Here is a 26132-nt window from a genome sequence, read left to right as displayed (position 1 = left end):
ATGGGGTGGTAGAAAGGCCAAATGGGAGTACAGAGTACTGGAAGTAATGGCCGCCCACCTCAAAACGGAGGTACCTGCGATGCTCAGGACAAATTGCAATGTGGAAATAAGCTTCTTTCAAATCAATAACGGTAAACCACCAATCGGGGTTCAATAAAGCAAGAACATGTTGCACAGTTAACATTCGAAATTTTTTAATGACTAAAAACTTATTCAAACACTTGAGATCGAGGATGGGCCAGAGGCCTCCACCTTTTTTCTCAATGGTAAACAACCTGGAGTAAAACCCAGAACCCAGGGAGTCCACAGGTAACAATTGAACTGCTCCCTTCACGACCAGTTCTTGCAAAGCTTGCCCCAAAGCAGGATGTGGCAGGGGAGGCGGCCATGGAGAAGACATCAGGAAGGGTAATGAAACAAACTCCAACGAGTAACCAAACTGAACAATGTGGAGAACCCAAGTATCAGTAGTAATGGCCCGCCACGCTTGCAAGAAAGGGACCAAGCAGTCGCCAAACTGACCCATAGAGGGCACCCCTTCCACCTCTAGTCAGAAAGCAGGTTTCTGGCCCTGCTTGGGCGAAGCGGCCTTATTCCCTTGATTGCGAGGTCTCTTGGGCCTACGCCTGCTCTGGTATGGTTGGTAAGGTTGATAGGGTTGGTAAGGCCTATTCTGCCAATATGAGGGCTGGTTCTGTCCCTGACGAGGCCAACGATTCTGGGACTGGCGATCCCTATAGGAGAAACGAGGTTGCTGGAAAGTGGTAGAAGGTGGTGCTGAAACCCCCATATACCTGGCGGTCTGTTTCTGGGCCTTCAATTGCTTCAACGCCTCATCAGTCGAGTCAGCAAACAAGGTTTTATCATCGAAAGGTAAATCCTCGATGTGATTCTTTACATCTTGGGATAGGCTGGTAGAATGGAGCCAAGAAAACCTTCGAAGACCTATAAAGGCAGCCATAGCCCTGGCTGCACAATCTGAACCATGCCTTCCCGCATTCATTTGTTTGCTGGCTAACTTAATTCCTTCAGTCATCACAACTCTGGCCAAGGATTTCTGTTCCTCAGGTAGAAACTCCATAAACGTACTCATACGGTTCCATAAGTAACCTTGATACGCAGCCATAAAAGCCTGGTAATTGGCTATACGGAACCCAAGGGCGTCAGCAGAATAGCCCTTTCGGCTAAGGACATCAATTTTCCTGCTATCTTTATCTACAGGAGTAGAATTGATGCTCTGGCGATGTTTAGCCTGGACCTCCGCTACTATCACTGATGAGGTTGGAGGATGCGAGAACAAGAATTCGCACTCAGATGGCTGGATCTTATAGATGTTTTCCACTTTGCGCGAAGTGGAAGAACAAGTAGAGGGTTTCTCCCAAGCTCGTTTAGCATTGTCCATAAAGTCCGAGAGGACAGGAAACGAAACGGTCATTGGAGTGTCAGAATAGATTGGCGCCAAAATCTTCTCTTTGGGCTTAGGGGTAGAAGAGGTGATGTCAACCTCCAAGGACTTAGCCAATCGCACCATCTGATCCGCAAACCCCGGACATCCTCATTAGGAGAAATCAGGAGTCCACTAAATGTTTCGTCAGGCGATGGATCCGAGGGATTCAACAGAGGCAACAGGGCGTTTGCGCTCGGCAGAGGATGGAACCATAGCCATGGAACCGACCGGATCCAATACGGCAGATTGCTCACGCCCGGCTGAAACATTTGAAGCTGGCGTCTTTGAGCCCAATAAAGCCTTTTCATACAACCAGGACTTAAGTTTATCAGACCTGGCAGTCCTGGCTCTGGGTGTAAACAGAACACAAATCTGACACGAAGCCATATTATGGGCCTCACCCAGGCAGTACACGCAAAGAGCGTGATCGACCGATTTAGGCATTTTGGAGCTGCATTTTTGACATTTCTTAAACACAGCGATGTCCAAAGACGACATAGTAGAACTTTGAGAACTTTTAGTAGGTAAAAGAATAGATACGTCACCAACGAACAGATGAAGAGACTAGTGAAGCTAGAAAGGTCCTTTCCCGAACGGCGGCAGAGAAAGAACTGAGGGAATATGGGGGCGCCGTCCCTAGAGGGCTCTGTTTCGGCGGGAAAGCGGACGCATGCGCAAAGGGAGCGGCGCCCCCTATTCTAGCCTTTAGAAGCTATGGAATCTTCCCAGCGGCAGGCCTGCGTGTGCACAGTCCCAATGTGGGACTGCACAGAAGCCTGTAGACGAAGGCAATTTATTCCAGGGCACTAGGTTTAGGGACAGGGGAATCAAATTATCCTTGCAAGGACGTGGTGGGTCGGAAACCCATGTCTTTGACACCCCTGTCACATTTTGACCTTTTTCAAACAAATCAGTCATTTGTAATGCGATTCTAAGCAAAGTTACTGACTGAGAAGAGTGTAACTCTGCTCAGGATGGTACCGTTAGCCCTTCTTACAGAACACAATCCTCAGTAGAAGAATCTGCTGGTCCTAGGTTTGTTTTGTTTACTAAAATATTTACATCCCTTTTCCATAGCTCAAGGCAGTGTACAAATTCCAATTTAAAACATGCAAAATACAATAAAACTCCACACAATCCATTCACCCCGAGATTAAGGCCTAGTGGTGCTGTTTACCTAAATTACAACCAAATTGCTTCCTTGCATTGGCTGGATCAGCATTAGGAATGTACATTTTGTTCAGTAAAGCAACTATTTAAACTATGAAAACTTTATATCATTTAAAGGTTTAAACATTAATGAGCTCAAAATCTAATGAGCACATTAATGAGCTCAAAATCTAGTCTACATATATATTCCTACATATTATTAGCTCCACTACTGACTTTTGTTAAGGAAATTAACATGGTAACGTGCTCTGGTGTCTGTCTTGTGTGCAGACGAGTCAGAGGAAGGCTAATATTGGCAAAGACACAGATGATTCTAGAATGCACAGTAACCCTTTCCCATCTCTCCAAGCCTTGGAAAATGTTTACAGCAATTATATAAATGGCCAACACATCTTTATAATTAAATCATTCAAAAGCGTAATGTTTTTACCTCCCTAATCAGTACAGATATTATATATTTCAGAAAGTGTGTGTTAAATGCCTGAGTAAGATGGTACTACTTGTGTATTTGCTAGAAGAATGGTCAGCTCAAAAACATCAGATCTCCCATCATGAAAAGATGCCTATGCCGGTCCTCTGTGCTAAGCTGCAGTGAATGTGATGCAATACTAACCTGATCCCTAGCTGTCGACAAGCTCTGTATGAGAGCCTCTGATTTCTGATATTGATCTCTTTCAGCATTCTCACACTGCCTCCGCCAGTCCAGCTCTATTTGCACTTTAGCTCTTTCCAGAGCCTCTTCTCTCTCCGATGATAGTAAAAGCTGCTGCTTATACCTAAGGCACAGAGAAATTAGGTATTTATTTTTAGCTTCTCAGTCAAGGTCAACAAATTCAACATAATGAATGCTTCAACGTGAGTTTTGTCTTTAAATGTTCACAACTGAGGGGCGTAGTCTACAGGCCAAAGAACTTCAGTTCAGCAGTGGTCAGGCAGTGCACTGTGTGGAACAGTAACCACAAGGTTGTTTTTTTTAAGAAGCTAGAGATTTGAAAATCCAAAAGGTATCATCACATATGTGTAGCTGAGAAAGAATCTTCCAACAGACAAAGAATCTGTTGCATGGGAAACATTCCTTCAAATAGACTTGAAGTTATTTTGAAAATACACTATATATTTATTTACAGCATTTATATCCTGCCTTTCTGCGCAATCAGAGCCATACAAGGATGGCTGTAAATGGTTTTAACTACTTCAAATAATTTGGTGGTTTATTATTTCAGGTATTTTATTTGTCAGAGATGTAGGCATTTACAAAACAATGTAAAAGTTTGCTTTAATAAAGAAGTGGACCAACAAAATATCAACCCAGAGAAGACATCTCCAACAGCCAGAGACCTGGGGTGGAAAATCTTCCATTTCCAAAACTGTTATTTCATAAAATTAACAACAGTGAATAGATGCCATTGCCAACACGATATTAGTTTGATAGTTTCACAGTTGTGATTAAGGTTTTTTGGGGGATGGGCCCTAAGAATCATGAGAGAATATTGGTTCTAGTGATTCATAAATCACTATGCAGGAATTTAAAAAAAAATACACATAATGCCAGAATAAAACAAAAAAAATACATATAATAATCCAAACTTTAAAAATTAAAACAAGTTATGAATTAATCTCAGTGGGTACACAGGTAAAATCAAAACCAATAAGTCTCCTCTCACATGGTGGAATGGATATTGTAATTACCAATCTGATGAAGAACAAGCAAGTAATGCTATGGAGAGTGACTGTGAAACTGAGGGTGCTTCCACACATTGATGGTTCTCTTACTACTACAGTGCCCCCATGGAAGTTTCCCAACATTTTCCTTGTCTCAGCCCCCCCTCCATAGTCACCATTCTTCCCTTCACCACTGCTATCTCACCCACCCCATTTTTTATGTAAAGACGGGAAACTGTTATATTGACATTGTAGAGTGTAAATGGGACACACTTAGATCATGCAAAAGGGCTCTGAGGAAATCAAGGTTTAGCAATCACTCAAAGCTATTTACCTTTCAATATCTTGTACTAAGCTAGTCACCTGTGCTCTCAGTTTCACCTCTTCTTCTTGTAGTACTTGAATCTGAAGGTCTTTTGAAATCGTCTCCCTGGAGATCTGAGCTACTTTAGAATCCCAGCTTGATTGCAGTGCCACTAGCTCTTGTTCAAGTCTATACAAAAGAGTACACAAGCTTGATAAAATTTGTGGGGCTTTCACTTTGAGTAAAATCAAAAGCAAAAACTGGTATGAAGAAGTTCAGTCTCACCTATCCAAGTGACCTGAAGGGCATTCAAAGCATTTAGAAAATCAGAAACTTAAATAAATGGAAATGCTAGTTACATACCGTATATACTAGCGTATAAGCCGAGTTTTTCAGCCCAAAAAAAAAGGGCTGAAAAAACCGGCCTCGGCTTATACGCGGGTCAATACGGTAGAGGAGGGAGGGGGGAACTTGCCATCGCCGCTGGGCCTGCGCGGCTCCCCCCGGCCAGGACCGGCCTGGGAGGGCCTCCTACGGCCGCGGGAAGGCCACACCGCCATCGCAGCCAGGCACGCCCGGCTCCTACCGGCCGGCACTGGCCTGGGAGGGCCTCCTGCGGCCACTGGAAATCAGTGCCACCGCCAGGTGCGCACAGCTCCCCCCAGCCAGGAGCGCCCTGGGGGGGCCTCCTGGGCCGCGGGGGGGGCCGCCGCCGCCTTCGCCGGGCCTGGAGCGGCCTAGGAGCGGCCTGCGGGGCCTCCTGGGCTGCGGGGGGGGGGCCGCCGCCACCGCCTGCCTGCGCACCTAAGGTAAGCCTGCTGGGGGGGAGGGGTTATAAGCCGACCCTCGGCTTATATGCGGGTGCCTAATTTTTGCCCATTTTGGGGGAGAAATTATGCACCTCGGCTTATAGGCGGGTCGGCTTATACACGGGTATATACGGTATTATTGCAGTGACAGCAAAATATCCAAAATATACAATGGATCTGAATAAACAAAACTTTAAAGTAATAGGTTCCTGATAAAGGTGATAAAAAAGAAAAATAAGAAAATGTACTTCTTTGATCCACACCAACCAGATATTCTCCAGTATGCATCCAAGCAGGCATCTTAAAATAGCATTTTAAGATGCAATTTGCCAAATTTAAAGAGACCCAGAGTGCCTTGGTATGCCAGAAAATGGAAAAATAAAGATCAAAGTAGCAACTCAGTACTGATTCCCATTTATGGACCTTTGGTATGAATTACAGCTGCTTCTACAAGGTAAGAATTTTCCATGTAGCTCTCGTTGCATTCGTAGAGGCATTTGCAGTGGCAATGGGGTATTTACGAACTGCAGTGCATACTTCCAGGCTCACTGCTTAGGGGAGGGGTTTGGGGTTAGTAACATACATCAGTGAGTTCTGAGAACTGGTTAGAATTATTTGAGAAAGATTTCATTAAAAAACTAACTGGAAATGCTCACTCCATGTGCTGTGGTAATAGCCACACTGGCAGTCCAGTATGGTGTAAGGGGCATAGTGCTGGACTGGAGAGATCCAGGTTCAAATCCTTGCTCAGCCATGAATTTTACTGGATGACCTCGGGCCAGTATTTCTCAGCCAATCCAACCCACAAGGTTACTATAAGGATAAAGTATATGGAGGGAATCCAGTATATGCAGCTATGAACTCCTTGGAGAAAGAGTAGAGTAAAAATAAGACAGATAACAACAGATAGGGATTAGGGATGGAAAACAAAGCAGCAAGCATCACAATGACATTGTCTAAGCTTATGGTACATCCATATTCAAAATATTATATGTGTTTCTGTTTATTCAGTTCAAAGCAGATGCAGTTCAGCTGGAGAAGGTACACAAATAACCAGCTAATGTCGTTCTTAGGAAAATATCCTTGGGATGGAGTAGTACTTTAGAAAAAGCTTAAATAACAGAAATGTAATAGAGTGGCAGAGAGTGACTGGGTTTTTTTTAATTGCTCTTTTTCTGAAAGCAAAAAAAAATTAAGACCATCCACCAAAACTGGAAGCTATAAGTTTAAGAAATACAAAATAATGTTCTCTTTACATTAAAGGTAAAGGTCCCCTGTGCAAGCACCAGGTCATTCCTGACCCATGGGGTGATGTCACATCCCGACGTTTTCTAGGCAGACTTTGTTTACGGGGTGGTTTGCCAGTGCCTTCCCCAGTCATCTTCCCTTTACCCCCAGCGAGCTGGGTACTCATTTTACCGACCTCGGAAGGATGGAAGGCTGAGTCAACCTTGAGCCAGCTACCTGAAACCAGCTTTCGTTGGGATCGAACTCAGGTCATGAGCAGAGCTTGGACTGCAATACTCCAGCTTACCACTCTGCACCAGAGGCTCCATTACATTACAAAAGGCTAATCTATGGAACTCATTGACACAAGATGCTCTAATAGTCATAAGGAAAAAGCCTTTTAAAAATAATTAGATGCATACATGGAGAGGTCACCTATTGAAGCCTTTCAGACTAGCTAACATAAAAGGTAAAAGGTAAAGGTCCCCTGTGCAAGCACCGGGTCATTCCTGACCCATGGGGTGACGTCACATCCCGACGTTTTCTAGGCAGACTTTGTTTATGGGGTGGTTTGCCAGTGCCTTCCCCAGTCATCTTCCCTTTACCCCCAGTAAGCTGGGTACTCATTTGACCGACCTCGGAAGGATGGAAGGCTGAGTCAACCTTGAGCTGGCTACCTGAAACCAACTTCCGTCGGGATCGAACTCAGGTCGTGAATAGAGTTTGGACTGCAGTACTGCAGCTTTACCACTCTGCGCCACAGGGCTCTTAGCTAACATAATGAATTAACAATAGGGGATGATGGATATCACTATTACTCTTACATGGACATTGTGCATTGAAGAATGTGTTGTGTTTTAGAGTATGCTTCCTCAACTCAGAATTGCTAATCTCAAACATTAGCTTGCCTCACTGGCTCTGGAAGTATCCATTATGGATACCATATTTTGCCCTTATACATCTGATGCCTTTCATCTAATCTGCGGTCTCTCTCTAGCACATTCAGTATGTTCTGGTTTAGAGAACATGATTTGGTTTCCCTTAAATCTATATATAGCTACACTATTCAGGAAGGTTTGCTGAAAGAATATGGCCTACAGAACAGACATAGGAGACTTGGGTTCTATCTGTAACTTCCAATGGTTTAGTGGGGGGGATCTAGCACAGGTCCCTCACTACCACAGTATAGTTTTCTCTATCAATAAAATAAAAACAACAATACACTCCAACATTAAAGAATATATGAAGTGGCAAACCAGATCCTGTAGTGCAGAACTCTGCCTCTTTTAGTAACCAGGAACAGCAGTTTCAGACAACATCCAATAAAAATTTAAGAGCAACAATTACTAAGTTGTTTAGTACTTATTTGCATACTAATTTTAATTGGCAAAGTGATTCACATTCTTGAATATGCTTGTCCTGTCATGTACATCACACATTCCTGTTTACAACTAAGGAAATGAGCTTGCCCAACACAAATCAACTGAGATAAAATAGCCATTGCTGGAGCAATCTTCCATTATACTTCAGAGTTCAATTTCAAGCACTGATTTTGCTCTATGAAACACCAAATGACCTGGGATTGGTGGATGAAAGACAGTTTCATCCTTTTAAAAAACCATCTTCTATAAACCTTTTCCAGGCACTTCTTCCTTTGGAAATTCAACAGGTTTCTATTGGAGACAGCCCCCCATGTATGGACTGCCTACTCAAGGATTGTTCATAGATGAGAAAGATTTAGATTAAATATATTTATTAAGCAAGTATTAAAGGTGTCAACAGATATGGAAGAATATGTGGAGAATAATGAGAAATGTAATTCAAAGAAGCTGGCAATTGAACTATAATTCTGAATGGCAAGTTTTATGAGTTATACTGTGTATATGATTTGATGTGCTTATGTTTGTTTATGGTGCCTTGTTAAAATAACATTTTATTTTTAAAAAAGGCTGGTCATTGGTTTTGTTTAGGCAGCAGGAAAGAAAAGCTATTTTATTTACCAAGACTAGACTGCAGCTGTGCATAGTTATGAACCCATAAACTGCTGAATTTGAGAGTGGATAATTTTGATGTTTTAAAGAATTTTGGTATGGATTTTTTAGATTGTATAAAAGCCATCTTTAGATTGTATAAAAGCCATCTTATGTAAATAGAAAGGCTGCCCAAACTCCATCTAGATCCAACACATAAATGTGTGCATATTTTATGTACGTAGCACAAGGTTTTTTTTGAAATTGCTTCCTTTTAATTTAGCACGATTACATGGCCAACATCTTCAGTGGGGAAAAAACCATAATGACCCCATTATGTAACAAGTTCCCTATATCTAGAATGGAGTTATACACTGTAAATGGTTAACTTATTATTTTCCAGGATTATTTTTTCCACTGAACATTACCTAGCACTTATGAAAATTACATACCACCTGTTGTTTAAGTCCCCACTTACTCATTATTACATTATTTTAAATTTATATTATTATTTTATATTTATAATATTAAAATATTTAGTCACCTTCATAGTACATTTTAAAGTGTTTGCCCGTTCTGCAACCCAAGTGGCATTCTGTCCGATGTACAAGGAGCCATGCTCTTTACCTCTCATAAATTTTACCTTTTATATTATACTTTTGTTTCCCATGTTTATGCATTTACTGTTTACATTCAGGAACTCCCTTTCAATTAAAAAAACAGCAATGGCTGATATTCTAAGGACGTTTTCATGGCAGTAAGGCCCTTCTGAATTAGACTTACTTCTGAGTGGATAAGCTCAGGACTGCTTCCCAGTCTTTCAGACTGTTAAAATATTTCTGAAAATGTACCTACACTGTATTTTTTTTCTGTCTAGTGACAATGGTCTCCATATACATGGGGCCACTGACAATTCAAAGGTATCAGCGATGCATGATTTTCTTCTTTTTAAAAAGTACAGCATTTTCTACCACATCACTTTGCCTGTGTGTGCTGTATATATTCTTCACTTTAAGTACCTAATGTACAGATGCTAATAAATATTATTTTAACTTATTCATTCATTAGCAGTTGCATCTAATTCTTCAGTATACTTTTTGTTTGCTATTCTGCACATACCTGGACTTCTTAAATCCAACTTCTTTCAAACAAATTTCAGCAGGATGTGTATACTATTGCTGCCTTTTTCAGTAGCTGGTAGAAAAGGTGAATACCCCACCCGCCCACCCATGTACCACCCATGTGTGACCAGAAAACACTTGTGTGCATATGGAGAGGTAGTATTTCTTTCTGCCACCACTGGGTGTCACACCAGCATGGAGGACTGCTGATGGATAGGGGAGCTGAGAAGTCCAGCATAACAAGCATGAGGTGGCATGTGGGGCTTTGGATGCACAACCTAATTTTGAGTTCACCACCCTGCAATCTACACAACTAACCTTGGAACCATTTTTCATTTTCAAAGGAACAGTGGCATATTATTGTCTGGGACACTAGCTAATTTTGAGAATAGTTTAGTTACAGTTAGTAGACTTACAATGCTAGACAAACCTGCTTAGATTTCTTGGGAGAATATTATCTGGCCTTTTCAAATTATTACTAGTAAAGTTACTGATCAGCACCCACACTGGCTTTGATCCACTGAAGCATTTCCATGGACAAATGGATTTCTGCCCACATTTTGCCTCCCTCTTCTCACTGCAACCTAAACTACTCCCCCAAATGCTTCCTCTAGGGGACGTGGGACTCCAAAGAACAGCATTTGTGAATGGCATTTCAGACTGCGCAGTAGGAGGGGAGAAGTAAGACAGTCACACTTCACAAGTGGAAATCTTTAACACTCTGGTGGATACAAGTCACTGTTTAGGCTCACAGTTTCCTTTGTAATTTTTAAAACAATCATATGATTAACGCCAAGATCCTATTTATTTGGAAGTACAATATATTTTTAAAATGAATATACTGCCTTTCCAATGTACTAGCGTAGGTCATTTACAGTTATTCTAGTCTAAGGTCACTGAAATCAATGGGCAGACTGGAGTAACTACAGAGGACTGCATTGTTAGTATCGGCTATTTACGCCATACCGCGGAGAAAGCTGGTTTCGGCATTCACACAAGGAAGAACTCAAACGAACACCTCTGTAAATTCTGTAAATTGGCCTCCAGAGATAAATGTAGATTCCTACATTTACAGTAATTCTCCTTGTAAGCATAAATGTGTGCACAACGAAAACAAGGTTGCAGTTACCTGTAACTCATGTTCATTTAATGTCTTCTGTGAAGCACACATTAGGACTGCGCATGAGCAAACCTGCTGCAGAGAGATTTTTTCTAGCTTAAAAATTCCACTACTGGGTGCTGAGCCCTCTCTCAGAGCCGTTGTGACTATTTCCCGCTGAACAGTCAAGTGGTCCAAGTGAGGACCGTCCCTTCCCTCAGTTCCAGAAAGCTCGCATCAGGGCAGGTGGGAGGCAACATGTGCTTGCACAGAAGACACTGGATGAACATCAGTTACAAGTAAGCGCAATCCTGATTTCATCTTTGATCTTCTGTGCAGTCCCACAATGGGATTTTAACAAGCTACTCACCAAAGAGGTGGGAAGAGCTCTCAGAACCACATCACTAGAACACAAACTGAAACACATACTTTCCAACTGACAGGTCTAAGGTGTAGCGCTTCACGAACGTGTCAGTGGTAGACTGTGTCGCAGCCCTTAAGATCTCCTGGATTGGGACACCTCTAAGAGCAGCTGAAGATGCCTGAACTCTCGTGGAATGAGCATGCACTATCAACTGACAGGGCAACCTGGCCTGGTTGTAGCAAATCTTTACATTAGGCACAATCCACAATGAAAGGGTTTGTGGTAAAGCCCTCTTCCCTTTAGAGGGGCCCAAATAACATATAAGCAATGTATCTTTTCTAAAACCCTGTGTTCTATTCCAATAAAACAATAAAGCTTGCCTCACAAGTTTCCTTTCTCATCTGAACTAGAGTCAGGGAAGAAAATGAGTAGAATAATTTCCTGAGTTTGGTAAGAACTCAATATTTTGTCTCAACACAATCCATTCTTCAAATATTTTGAGAAAGGGTGGGTCCATTCTTAGTGCTGCAAGTTCACTGACCCTTCTGGCCAAAGTTATAGCAAATAGGAAACATACTTTCATAGAGAGCTGGGCTGATGATATAGTAGGTAGTGTTTCAAATGGTTGTGACATTAACTGTGTGAGAACCACAGACTATTGTGGTACAAAAGTAGGTCTTGGAGGATATGAGTTCAGTAAGCCTTTTAGGAGCCTCTTGGTAAGTTTGTGTGAAAAAACAGAGTCTCCCTGTATTGGAGGATGATAGACAGAAATAGCTGCTAAATGTACTTGGATGGAAGAGTAGCCTAGGCCTTTATGGCTTAATGTAAGCAAATAATCAAAGAGTGACAGTTGGATCAATACTCGGAACCAACCTAACATAGCTGCCCCACTATTGTAAGTATGCTGGGGACATGAAATACGGGTATGGATGCCAAGGCATAAGCTTTGGTTGGGGGATAATGAGAAGATAGAACAGATATGACCTAGCCTTTGATCTGGAGGCTGGGTCGGGTCTGAAGCAGATCTGGGTCTACCTCCCCTTCAGGAAAAAAATGAGGAAGGGATAAAGAGTGAATTCTTGGAGGCAGGACAATTTCATCAAGGTCAGGAAATGGTTTCAGAGATGGAATCGGGGTTTCAGATCTGACTTAACACGTTCCATGTGCTTTTACTTAGATTTTTTTGCCAGCGATTCCAATGAACTCCTCAGAACTGAGGGGGAGCAGCATTGGGTCCGAGCCTCTTGTGGTTCTGACCTGAGGCCTGTCGGGGTTGACTTAGTGAAGAGCACAGAGGGCAGTTTAGAAGGCTTCTCTGGCATTGTGGTTTTGGAAGGTGGGACTGAGGAGAACAGAGCCTTTCCCCAGAGGGCAGCCTTCAATTTTGACATCCTGTTGCTATGACCCTTTGCCGTAAATTGTTGACAAACTTTACAAGTTGTGACATTGTGGCCCTCACCCAGGCAATGTAGATAAAGATTGTGATTGTCTGTCTGGGTCATTTCAGCTTTGCACTTGGAGAAATTCTTAAAGAGGCATTTCTAAGCCATTTCAAAAGTCACCACCGACTGACCACCTCAGAATGGGGGGGGGGGGGTGTCAATAGATACATTCAGGGCCAAATGAAGAAACGGTTCTGATGCCACCCTGAGAAAAGCACTGAAACAAAAAGCAAAGAGCAATCTTTAAGAAAAGTCCACCACAGACTAGAGAGATGTTAGGATGAACCTACTCCATCAGTGGCGAAGAAGGAACTGAGGGAAGGGACGCTCGCTCCTCACTCAAACCACATGACCATTTGGGTGGGAAACGGTTGTGACGTCTCTGAGAGAGGGTTCAGTGCCCCCAGTGGAATTTTTAAGCTAGGAAAAGAATCTCTCCGCAGCAGGCCTGCTGATGCCGTCCCAATGAGGGGCTGCACAGAAGACAGGAGATTAACAGTATACTAGGGCAAGTATGTTTAGGTTTGAGTTACAGGACATGTCCCTCTGTAACTGCAAACTAGGAAGAGTTACATCAACCAAACTAATATGTAAATGAAGAACAAGGGTATAATTTGTATCTGCTTTAATTAATAGGACATGAACAAGTCTCCAAGTATAATTCCAAAATTTATAACCAGCAAAAGGCTAAAATACAGACTGACTAATACATCTAAATTTACATTTGACCTTTTGTTTGAAGAGCATATGAGAAAGGCTTTCCCCTGGAGATAAGGCAGTACATCCCGCTATCACTCAGTACTGAACAGCTACAATGTTCTTATGTGGCATTTCTGAATGGGGAAATGGTGCTGTTCAACTGAGAAAATATATATACTACTTTTAGGAAATGTATTCTTAATAGGAAACATGTACTATACTAAGTACTTTGAATAGTTAGCCACTTGACCAAAAGCCCTGAAAAGGCACGGTCACTGCACATGATATATAAAATATTTTCAGTTAATCCCCCTTCACTAAATACCACACGCTCAAGCTATTCTCAGAACCTAAGAGTTTACGAGTGTCCTCAAGTTTAAAGCCCAAGACATATCAAAGAAGCAAGCTCAGGAGTCTCACAGCAGCAAGAACAGTGTTAGCATCACTTTGGAAAACAGATAAAATACCAAAAATCGAAACTTGGATTGATAAAGCTTACAAATATATAACAATGGCGCACCTTACAGAAACACTACAAAAAGACACTCATAAAGCAAATAAAGACAAATGGAATTCCTTTTATGAATATATTAAAACTAAAAAATAATAATAAAATCTTATAAGTCATAAGAAAGTTAAGTTGACGATCAAATCTACTTTATTAATAAATGACTATAATATTGAACCTACAAGGGGGTAGAACTATGTATTTGTTTTGTTTTTCAATGTTAACTATTGTTTAACCGACGGGTTCCTCTTTCCCTTTTTCTTTTTCCCTGTACCCTTATTTAATATGGAAAACCAATAAAAATATTTATAAAAAAAAAGGAGTCTCTTCTGGTCACGCTCCATTAGAATAGCAAGATGGAGCTGCCATTAATGAGCTGTGTTTCAATGTTAGTTGAAAATGATTTGGTACTGACACTGTACATCAAGTCCAAAAGATGTCCCTATGCTAATGCAGAACTGATGTGAGTTCTTCCTTGGCTCATGACACCAGGAATGTTTGCACTAAGTCATCCCTTTCGCGTACACATTAGAATTGAATTGTTAAAAATGCTTGTTATCAGCATGCGTGAGCCGGGTGATCCAATCTCCCTCCCAGTGTCTAAACAAAGCAGGATTGGAGACTACTTTGCTCCTGCTAATAACATCACATATAACATATTTACTTCAAACCATTTTGCAGTCTTATCTAACTCCAGTGAGGCTCTCAGCTAAATGCTACGTGTGTGGTTCAAAGTGGAGACTCAAACCCCCTGGCACAGGAAGATGAGGAAAACATTGAAAGCTCTAGTAATACCCTGAAAGAGCTCTCTTTATTGACTGCCAAAACAGTGGAAAGCATCTTTGAACAACTAAACTCAGTGCTTTCAAAGCTTGACCACCTAACTCATCATGGAAGGGGCCTTGGCTCAGTGGTAGAGATCTGCTTGGAATGCAGAAGGTCCCAGGTTCAATCTGTGGCATCTCCAGTTAAAGGAACCAGGCAGTAAGTAGGTGATGTGAAAGACCTCTCCTGGAGACCCTGGAGAGCTGCCACCGGTCTGAGTAGACAATACTGACTTTGATTATCCAAGGGACTGACTCAGTATAAGGCAGCTTCATGTAATCATGTGTTCATGTGGGAAGCACCCTTTTAAAACAAAATATTAATTTCCCAACACAGAAACTTGGAAATAAAATGCTATTAAGGTCAGGTTTGGGGATAACATGAAGACTGCCTTAGCTGAGTGCATTATTAACTGCAATATGTCATCTAAACACACCTGCCGCAGAATACGCTATTTCCACTATCTAATGTTGAAAATCCTGTCATTTTCACTATGCAGTCCTAAGTAGAGTTACACCCTTCTAAGATCATTGTCTTCAATGGACTTAGCATGATGCAAATCTTCTTGGGATTGAACCATTTGCTGCTCGTGAAAATACACATTTAGACATGAACGTTAAGACATATGAATAGACGACAACCTTGCATACCTGCAAAACTACAGCTTATGCACAGTAAAATCAAATAAGAAAACAATCTAAGACAGATCAAGTCACACTTACTTTTCAACAGCAGCCTCCTTCTCTCTCAAGCAATCTGTATACCTCAGTTCAGCCCGATGTAGTACCATTTCCAAGGTATCATTGTTTATCTGCAGTTCTCGGATTTGATTCTCCCATTTATGCTTTTGTTCTACATGGGCCTCTTTCATGGAACTTAATTTTGCATCCTTTTCCCTGGTCAAACGATCTATTGCCGCGTGTCTTTTTAAAAAAATTAAACAAACAGGAATGTATTTAAAAATTAAATGTAAATTAAATATGAATCTCATGCCTCTGGGAGCCCTTAAAAGAAAGCTGACTGAACTGGAGGTGTTCTTTTCCCCGTTGAGCCAGTACTGATTATGGGTGGGGGCCCATCCTCCTCCAACAGCAATGTGCCTTTATTTCAAGTACTTAAATGGATTACAACAACTGAGTTAAGGGTGTTTAAGCCATTTTCCCAACCTGAAATGGCCTTGGGGGAGCTATTTTTTCCCACTGGGAAAACCTACATTAACAACCCCCGGGGGGCCTTTTCAGGTTGGGGGGAAAAGCACAAGAGGGAACCGGCTTAAGAACCCTTTCCCCATGTTCCATGGTTACGATCCAAACTGATCCCCCCTGTGTCTGGGAGACATGAGCTCCCAGAACCCGCCGACCAACCTGACCTGAGGACACAGCGAAGAAAAATGTGTCCTGTAGTTAGGCCCTGAAAAGCACTGATATGATCAAGGGCAAGTTATCTCTGGTGTTATCTAACCAAAACTTGAAGAATTTTTTAACCTTTTCTATCAATTTTTTACTATCTACAAGCTGAACCAAGAGATACAAAGAACCATTTCAACAGCAAAAAATGCCTTCTACAGACCCAGCAGAACATTACTCCAATATGATCCTGATGCCATATCACAAACAGCATTTGACATAATCTCTGTTTAAGAGTCTCTTTTTTTGCCCAAACTGAAGTACAAATACACATTACACATGCAGCACTAGTATCATAGTTCTTTGGCCCATTGTCAATGTGTTTACAAGTGTACTGGGGGGAAAGGAACATGAGCTAGAGGAAGCTGCTTGCCAATTTAGTAACAGTGCAGAGTCATGCTTGCCAAAAAAGAAAAGAAAAAGAAGCTGAAACATATGAAGCCCCAAAATTAAAAAGAAAACAATGTGATTGGGGTACAGAGTGTCCAATGAAAATGAAATGCAAACACGTATCTATTCATATTTATTTACAGACACATTATTCAGACACATTTACGAGGAACAACTTTTAAAAAGACATGAAAAACAACTTAAGCCACATGTACTACCCATGTGTCTTCCCACAAGCTAACAGAGCATCGTAATCTGAAAGCAGAAGTCTTCCAGCTACGTCAAACCCCTGTATGGTTATGTGTAGAAAATGCCTGCAAATGACTACTTTTATGATATTGTCAAGAAATATAGTACACTTAAAATATACTGTCATCTTTTTAAGTACTCACTTTTGCTCAAATCGTTCTTTCTCTTTTTTCCAGGTCAGCTGCACTGAATCAAGTCTCCTTTCTAAATCTTGTATCCTATATTGGTATGTATTGGAGGAAAATAAAAATATTATATCTAAACAAATGATCCTCGGAATGAGGGTTAAGAAAGATATGAGATCAGAAAGCAATTGAAATTTGCCCTGCTAGAGAATAAATCTTTCCTAGAAAGAAGCGTGCTAAAGGATCATACGAACAGAGGTCTCCGACGTGGCGCCCTTCAGTACCGTTCCTGATGCCCAAATGTTTTTATAAAGTGGGTGGGGCCAGGTGGGCCTCTTGGCCAGGACTTCTGATTGGCTGTGCAGATTGTTAAAAAGTTGCTTTGACAGAAGCTGCCACCACAGCACAAGGATCTTTATTGTATGACTGAAGGTGACCGGTGTGTATGGAAGACAATATTTTTAAACAATATGTTAATTTTTAAAAAGCCTCCTGTTACACAGAGCTTCTACTTCAAATGTTGAACACTTACTATTACAGTTATGCATGATCTCACTTCCTGACATTTTGTGGTTGGGCCCTGCACCTGTGGCCACCATCTTATGCCTGACTCCGCCTCCTAGAGCAGCCATTTTGTTGTTGAGCCCACCACCCTGTGTCAGAATTCCAATGGTGTCAGCAGGCTCAATAAGTTGGGGGACCCCTGTTCTAGATCTTGCTATAATGATGTATCAAGGTGTATATCCACATCAATATTCTTATTGCATTTCATTCTGAGTACTCTTCATCCCCACTCTACGGCTACAGATTCGAGAGAAACTGTCATTTGGACAAGCCCAAAAGAAACAGAGTGATATTATTTTTGTGGGTCAGGTTCATGAGCACAACTGAAATTTTTCAGTCCATAGTACAATCCACTACTGCAACTGCTGATACCTACAGATTACTTTTAAGTAATCATAACTAATTATTACCAGAAACTTGGTTCTAAAAGCATACTTGTCTTGTCATTATCACTACTATTTCAGCAACATCTCTCACATCAGTTTCATTGCTAAATTTCTTACATTTCTTACAAAACATCTTTTGTTAAGAATCTTCCGATTCCATGCTGTATCTTCTATCAGGCAGGCAGGCAGGCAGGAACTGTGATTGCTAATTCAAGACCTACTACCTTTTGCCATGCATCTTTGGTAGCCATATCACTTACTAGTCAATTACACTGACTAGGGAAAGTTTTAGAAGCTAGAACAAGTTTGTTGTATTGATTTTATTGACTCAATTCTATGCTCTATGTCTTTTGTTAATAAACCTAATTGATTGTTTGAGTAAACCTGATGGTTCTGAGCTAGGAGGCTTCTACTTAAGCTGCTCTTACCCTATGTTGATTTTTGTTGTTTTAAGCAAGTTATTGAGAAAGTACATTACAACCTTTTAATGCAGTTGGGTGGAAACAGATTAGAAACTGACAGAGCTATTGTTTGATACACCTATAATCTGCAACAGAACTACTGCTCTTTAAATCGGTAGGTTGTGGCAACTCCTGATTTTTGTGTGATTTAGCAAGGATTTGTGAAGCGAGAGCAATGAGGCACCAACCTAACACTGTCCCACTAACAGCACAATCCTATGCAGAGTTACTCCAGCCTAAGCCCATTGAAATGAATGGGTTTAGACTGGAGTAGTAACTCTCCTTGGGATTGCACTGTAAATCTGATAAAGTTGACAATTCTTAAAGTGCATGATCTATACATTTTTAAAAGTCTAAAAAGTGGAACTGAACATTAAAAAACAATTCTTTAAGAAACAACACTGCAACACTTGAATTACCACCTAATCCAAATAACCCCGTGGGTGCCAAGGTAAGGGAGAAAGGGGCTTTTCCAGAGGATTGCAAGGAATGTTACATAATATGTCTTTAAAAAGATGTACGTCATCCCAGTAAAAACGTTAACACAATTCAAAAAGGTATTGGTGCACTAAGTTAACCCCATCCTCAGTCTTCTGGTTAAGATGTGCGAACTATGCCATCTGTTCTTGTAGCCTGCCTACTTTTCCTTGCCCTGCCTTTGCAGCCTTTCTTCATTTTTGTGGTTTTATGGTTTCATATATTTTATTGTTTATTGTTATATTGGAAATTTTAATGTTGTAACCTGCCCTGAACCCGGCCTGGCTGGAGGAGGGCAGGCTAGAAATACAAAAATAAATAATTAAATAAATTTACTTTGGCAAAGAAGGGGATCATTTTTGCAGATGAGCCTAATTTTTTTTACTTATTTAATGAGTAACTCTTTTCTTGGGGGGGGGGGCTGTTGATTACACAATTTTGTAGATCTGCAACATAAATGTGTACAATTGTAATTTGCTATAGTGGAAATGTACAATCATGCATGACTTTGCGAAACAGTATTCATGAAAAGTCATAATATAACAGTAAAGAAAACCGCACTGACAGCTACATTGGGGGTAGAGTTTTGATACTAGATAACAAAAAACCCACTGTTATCTAAACAAAGGGCTCATATCTAATTTGCAGAGATTAAAGGAGCATCGCAACAAGCACATAAGGCAATACAGACACTGGAAACTCTGTGCAACTCTGGAGGTACATTAAGCTGCACTGTATAAATTGTGAAGTGAGCCACTGTTATGCCAGATGTGTGTGTTATTCTTCTTGAGAGTCACATTTGCCTTTTGAAGACATGAAAAATGTCAAATTAACAACAAATTAGTGTGAAGAAAAAAGAGATGAGCTAAAAAGAAGCTTCTCTTAAACCTCAAAGGAACAATACGTACTGAGCATCTTTTACAGCTGCAAGATCCTTTATTTCCCAATCCTTGTGTCTGACTTCTTTTTCCAACTCTAAATTGGCTGCTTCTACCACTTTCATTGATTCTGCTGCATTCATCCCAGCATCTTTCAAAGCTTCCAATTCCTTGGTCAACAACTTGACCTTTCAGAGAAGAAAAAGAACAACAACAACAAAAGGATGCATTCTATTTATTCCTTCTCCATCCCAAGCATGATTAGAGAAGAGACTGCAATCATAAAGTAAACTTATTTTCTGAACCCAACCAAAAAACACAAATGTATTTTCCTAATGAGATTTAAAATACAGTAAAATACAAATAAATTTTGGTATGATATCTGAACTGAGAGTTTGTGAGCAACTGGGAAACCATCATTTGCACCCCATGGCTGCTGCTAACAATGGCTTGGCGAGATGCCTGAAATGGCAAACCATAGTTGTGGCTGTGGCTTGGTCTCCAAAGGCTACTGCACCTAGAGACTGCGGTGCTGAGCAAACAGAAAATGAAAAAAGCAATTACAGACCAAACAGAAGAGGCTGTGTTATACAGTGGTTTGAGTATGGGACTAAAATCTGGGAGACCAGAGATCAAATCTGCACTCTGCCACGAAGCTTACTGGGTGACCTTGGGCCAGTCACTTTCTCTCAACATAACCTAACTCACAGGGTTGTGAGGATACTGTGGGGGAAGGGAGACCCATGTACACTGCTTTTAGGTCCTTGGAAGAAGGGTAGGGTTAAAATGACAGACAGACAGCCCAGCCAACTGACCACGCTTGGGTTCTAAACTAGGGTTTGATGTGATATCTGAATTGCCCCATTGAAAGGATTTTTACTGACCCATGGCATGAAGTTATAAACTGAATGAATGCACCCATCTTAAGTATCTTCACTTCCCTCAGAAATTATTAACCATCCTTGAAAGGACGATCTGAAAAGTTATGAAGATCTCTCTCAGGAAACCATCTTTAGATTTTGCCTAGCACACCATCTGGGCATTTGCCTTCTCCTTACCTCCTTGTATGTGATACTTTATGGAACTAACCAATATAAATGTTAGTGCTATAATTAGTGGTAAGGGGATGGGAAAGTAAACAGAGCAAGGGAGTATACTCTCTGCATTTTAGGGGTGGGGGTTGGGAGTTGGATATTTTGTATATGCTCAAAGACTTTTTAAACAAACAATTAATAATAGCATCTTCCCAACTCAGATCCAACCCATACATTCTATCACCATTAAACATTTTCACACTGGAAGTAAAAATCAAAATAATGGCTTGTATCCTACAAGATCTGCAAGCAAAGCAGAGTGGAGCTCAGAGTGGAGATACCAATATGGGTTGGCTTAACATTTCCTTCCACCCCTATCCCAATAATGTAATGCTGTCTCTGAAATCCATAACCTGAAGCAGTCAGCTTTATGTTGCCTAATGGGCAGATTTGTCAGGAATTATGGAAACAGAGAAGAATATGACTAATTAGAACAACCAAACTAGGAGTAATCATAAGCGCATTGATTTTTTGTTTTGGCACTGCTATATTGCTATCACATTTTCAAGGTGCACTCACCTTAAGCTCATGAGACAGATATAAATTGCTCATTTCATCTGCTTTCTGTCGAAATTCATGTTCTCTTTTTTTAATTTCTGCATCAAATTCCACTAGAAGTTCCTGAAATTGAAAGCATGGAATTGTATATAATTGTGCAAACACATATGTATAACACAGTTTAAAGATGGATTCTAGGACTCAAAGTAGAAGCAAATGAATATTGAAAACATGAGTACTGTGGCGTCCTTTTGTCATGGCAAAAGTATGAGAATCTTAGCCACTTGTATAACCTGAATAAATTTGTATTAATCAGTAAATTACAGTACAATCCTAAACAGGTCTACTCAGAATCCTACTCAGGTCTATTAAATGGGACTTATTCCCAGGAAAGTGTTCTCAGGATTCCATTGTTAATCAATTAAAATATTAGTTGATTAAACAATCGGGAATAAGTTTGTTGAAGCCATTAGTCAAGGCAGTGTTTATTCTTGAGGCTATTTTAGTTATTAATTTCAAAAGGGTAGTCATGTTAGCATGCTATAGCAAAGCTAAGCAGAAATCAAGTAGCGTGTTTAAGACTAACCAAGTTTATTCCAGAATAAGATATCATGATGCAGAGCGCAGCTCAGTTCTGACCCACAAAAACCTATTCTGAAATTAACTTGGAAAGTCTAAAAGGTTCCACTTGATTTCTGTTTTAGTTCTGATATGTTACAGTAATAGGAAATGAAAAAGAAAATTTTAAAGAGATGGTCTTAATTTGAGAAATTTGAGAAATATATCTTTTAAATTAAATTGTATAGTTCCTTCAATATCTCAAAAAGGCGCCTATACTGTTAACAGGCAGATGATTAATCAACTAAACATTGGTTCTCGTAGGTTATCCGGGCTGTGTACCAAGACCACGGTTACACAGCCCGGATAACCTACGAGAACCAATGAACTCTGACCGTGAAAGCCTTCGACAATATTTTCAACTAAACATTGTTTAATAAGTTGATATATTTTTAAATAGCCATGTGCAACGCTGGAAGAAAAATAACTTTGAAATCAGAGAAGTAGTAATTGTTGGCAAAGGCCTGTGTGTTTATTTAGCCTTCATGACTGCCTAAAGCTGCTCCTGATTTATAGCACTGACCTTCCTGAATGTTCAACGTTGGCAAATTTAGCACAGCATTTCTGCTAAACCTTGTGAAAAGAATCTTACACTATCTCATTTTACTAGACACAATCCTACCAATTATTCCCAGAGGGAGGATTCCAGAGCAGGAAGAAAACAAAGAAAGAAACAAAGAAATCCCGCCGGATACCTAAAATCATGAAGTAATTTCAGCACACTTTATTTTTTTTGCCCTTAGAGTTAGAAATAAAAAGTATAAACTGAAGGGATTTCAGGGGGACAACATACACACAAGTTTGACTACAACATATGCTATAAATCATGGCTGTTTTCTCTACAAGAAAAGAAAATATCAGTCTTTCCTGCTTAACTAATTTATCTGTTATTCCATACCTGCCTTTGCAAAGCAAGTTCACCTTCTACTTCCTGAAGTTTTCTCTCTAGTTGTCGTTTCATATTCTCATATTCCTCACAATGGTGATTGATATCAGAGTCCTTAGAGCTATGAAACCAAGCAATTAAAAATACCCAAGTTAAAAAATATTTCAATAATTAATTTTCTTCAGATAAAATCCAGTGAAACCCCTTTTGCATTAGTTACAGCAAATGGTTTAAAATTGATTAACCCACAATAAAAAGTATGCCCTATTTCAAAGAACTTGGGGATAAAATGCCGTATGTATTATGTGCTTGAATAAAGCCTTATTTCTGTTTACTGTCTCCTGAATTAGTCGTCCCACTCTAACTGCAGTTAGGATCTGATTGTACAATTCATTTATCTAAAATAACAGTACAGCATAAGTAGCAATCTAAGCCATTTGTCTAGTTTCAGGTAATAATAATACTATAAGAAATTATAAGTTGTGTATAAATATATCAAATAAGCAAAGTACATAAGGTTGTCTCTGAACCAACATCGACTTCTGCCATAATTCAACACAGAGGAGGAGAGAGACTGCAAGGTATTTCATACTATATTTTATTTTTTATTTACTACTTTTATATCCCAGGTTTCTCTCCAATGGGGACTCTGACCACCTTGGAAAACAAAGTAGCACAGGAGGACCACAAAGTACCTCAGCCATGTAGAACATAATGGCCTGAATGGTACTCAGACCCTCTAGTTCAGGTCCATAGTCCTTGGTGGATCCTGCAATGTGTTATCAGCTGGCAAGTATACACTCGTGTACAGAGAAAACAAGCTTGTACACCATAAGGCCAAAATGCTATAAAATTCAAAGGGTAGCAGTCAGTCTGTTAAATCTCTATGCAGACAGGATAAAGATGGAATGATACATTCACAAGCCAATATTTTGCTTTCCTTTGCAATTAATGGACTTTGATATTTTTCAATCAGATTTTTGTTTCAGCTAGAATAAGCATCTCTCTTAAAAATAACCAAGTTTAACACTAATTCTATCATCCCTTAAAACTGGTGAAAACTTCATCAGTCATCATAAGGCACAATAGTTCACATACTTATATTAGGGCTTGATACTCAGTCAGGCATCACTACAAGTGTTATCCATTGATTCATCTGGAGGGTCTTTTACTCCTGTTTTATGTATAATTACTAGATGATCTCTGTAATTGTTTCAGTACTCTAATTATACCTCAAAGAACACTGAGGTTTACCTCCTATTGCAGAGAATACTGATCTGCCCAGTAACCACTATCAGCCCTTCTATCTGCTGGAGATTAATTTTTTGTGAAATGGAGTATAGGCTCAACAAAGCTGTTATATAAAAAGGAGGAGGAGCAGACTAAAGCAGAAAGGACACTGGAAAGAAGTAACTTCCAGGGACAATTCCAACCAGCACTGGCTAAAAATGTTACAATTCACAGTATACCCTCTTGCATAAAGGCTTTATTCAGTTTTAAATCAATGTGTCACTATATTATAACAACCAAATAGAATGGACATTTATGAAGTGCCGGTACAATATAAGGACAATTTTGATTTAAAATTAACATGACTTCAATCAACCCCATCCTATTGTGAAGTTCATCAAGTGTTCACAGAACTTATTCCAAGAAAATGAGCAAGAAAAAAAATCACACACTGAAAGTTATCACTTTTTCCTTGTTTTCAGAAAAGCTAGCTGTACAGACTACTCACAATATAGTGTATTTCACACATCTCACAGGTTAAAGACAGATGGTTGCTTCTTCAGGTTAACTGTAACTGTGTGCTACATACAACCATGACTTTCTGCGTTATAGTACAACAGCAATATGATGCAATACTGCAACAGGAGTACACTGTATTTTAAATATATGTAGGCCTTGATATAAGAGACGTTAGCTGTCCATCAATTAGACATTGCTAGATCACCAAAACTGGGCTTGAAAATTTGACTCTTCATTATATTTATGCAAATCAGATCTGTCTTACCTGAGAAGCCGCTCCAGACCTAACTGATGTTCTTTAAGGTTTTGTTGATATTGGTACAGCAAAGCTTCTTGTTTTTTGGTTTCTCGAGTAAGTGCTTGTTGCAGCTTGTCCACCTGAATTCTAAGCTCACTAACTTCTGCCTCCTTAGCATTTTCAACTATTTTCAGCTGGGTGAACAAGGTGTCATAGTGTTGGAGTTCTCTCTCTCTCTCTTCTAAGACTTTAAGGTTATAGGTGAAATCTTCCTTTAATCTGTTGAATTTCCTATTCATTTCTTGAAGCTGCTTTTGGGTTTCTTGCAGTGTCGTTTTCAAACAATGGATCTGACAAGCTTGTAGCTCTTTCAGTTCTTGTTCTTTACAGATGAGAAGTTCATTTAATTCTTTTTCTGTGTGTAACATTGCTGAACCTGAGAAGGATGAAGAGTGTTAACTACAAAGTGGAGACTATTACCCCAGTCTATCATTTTTTCTTAATGTAACATCATCATCACTAACCCTGCTCTCAGTACCCTCACTTGCAGAAGTGAGACGAAACGTGACCAGACAGGGCTTTCTCTGTGGCTACTTCCCTACTGTGGAATCCCCTCCCTCCTTGAAGTTCCCTTGGCTCCTATTTTTCTGACTTTTAAGTGCCAGTGAAAACATCTCTCTTCACCATTGCAGCAACCACGTACACAACACAAGAGGCTTTTTATAGGAGGAAGAGCAGGGTCCAAAGGGGTACTTTTAATCCAGCCCTAAAAACTACAAGAATGGCCTCGCAACTCCAGTGCAGTTACAATCTTGTACAGCTCGGCCTTGTCTAGGATGTTGCTTTCTCCATCCCATGCAAGGTTTGAACAATCTAAGACACAACTGAACCTGCCACAGACGCAAGAGGGAAAATAATAATAGATGCCACCTTTATTAGATTAGATTGATTAGATCCAGCAGTTGTACTGAGTAAAAAAAGGTATATGCAGTTGTGCTTTAGCAATCAGAAAGAAGTTCCTACTAAAATTCAAAACCTATTTAAGATTGTTTTCAGGGAAAATATTAACACTGAATATAATATTTTAAATCAGTCAATATATGTTATTGAGAAGCTCATATATCCAGCTCTTTAAGTTTCTGTCTTGTTACATTCAGGATATTATACATTCCCATTGTTTCAAGAGTATAAAAATTCCCTCCACCCCTTAAAAACTGTATTTCAAATATGTATGTTGGTCCAGCAAATAATAACGGAACTATAATCTGGCTGTTTAATCTCATAACTTCCTAAATTGATTGTGCTACTAATATAAAGAGGTCATCTCATTCTACAGATTATCCTCCAATAATCTTGGTATTTTGTCTCATACCCAATGCCTAGCAATTTTAGGTATAATAATGTTTAGGTATAGTAATAACATTTATAATTTCCATTCTGCCTTCTTATTTACAACTGGCACT

At 40.0% G+C, this 26132-nt stretch overlaps 1 protein-coding gene across 1 annotated transcript in view; it reads right to left on the bottom strand.

The window, feature by feature from the left end:
- Positions 1-25100, bottom strand: part of CCDC57 (coiled-coil domain containing 57) — a 70596-nt gene extending 45496 nt beyond the window's left edge. Inside the window, exons 1-8 of the mRNA XM_056848534.1 lie at positions 24697-25100; positions 22695-22803; positions 21200-21301; positions 19617-19774; positions 16839-16913; positions 15373-15573; positions 4614-4772; positions 3231-3393 (exon numbers count right to left, since the gene is read on the bottom strand). Coding sequence (XP_056704512.1) covers positions 3231-3393; positions 4614-4772; positions 15373-15573; positions 16839-16913; positions 19617-19774; positions 21200-21301; positions 22695-22803; positions 24697-25097 — 1368 coding nt within the window. The 5' untranslated portion in view covers positions 25098-25100. The remainder of the gene's footprint in view (positions 1-3230; positions 3394-4613; positions 4773-15372; positions 15574-16838; positions 16914-19616; positions 19775-21199; positions 21302-22694; positions 22804-24696) is intronic.
- Positions 25101-26132: the final 1032 nt, after the last annotated feature.

Source organism: Euleptes europaea, chromosome 1 (genome assembly GCF_029931775.1).
Source record: "Euleptes europaea isolate rEulEur1 chromosome 1, rEulEur1.hap1, whole genome shotgun sequence".
NCBI lineage: Eukaryota > Metazoa > Chordata > Lepidosauria > Squamata > Sphaerodactylidae > Euleptes > Euleptes europaea.
The sequence above is the reverse complement of the archived record's forward strand: the minus strand, read 5'-3'. Positions and strand labels throughout refer to the sequence as shown.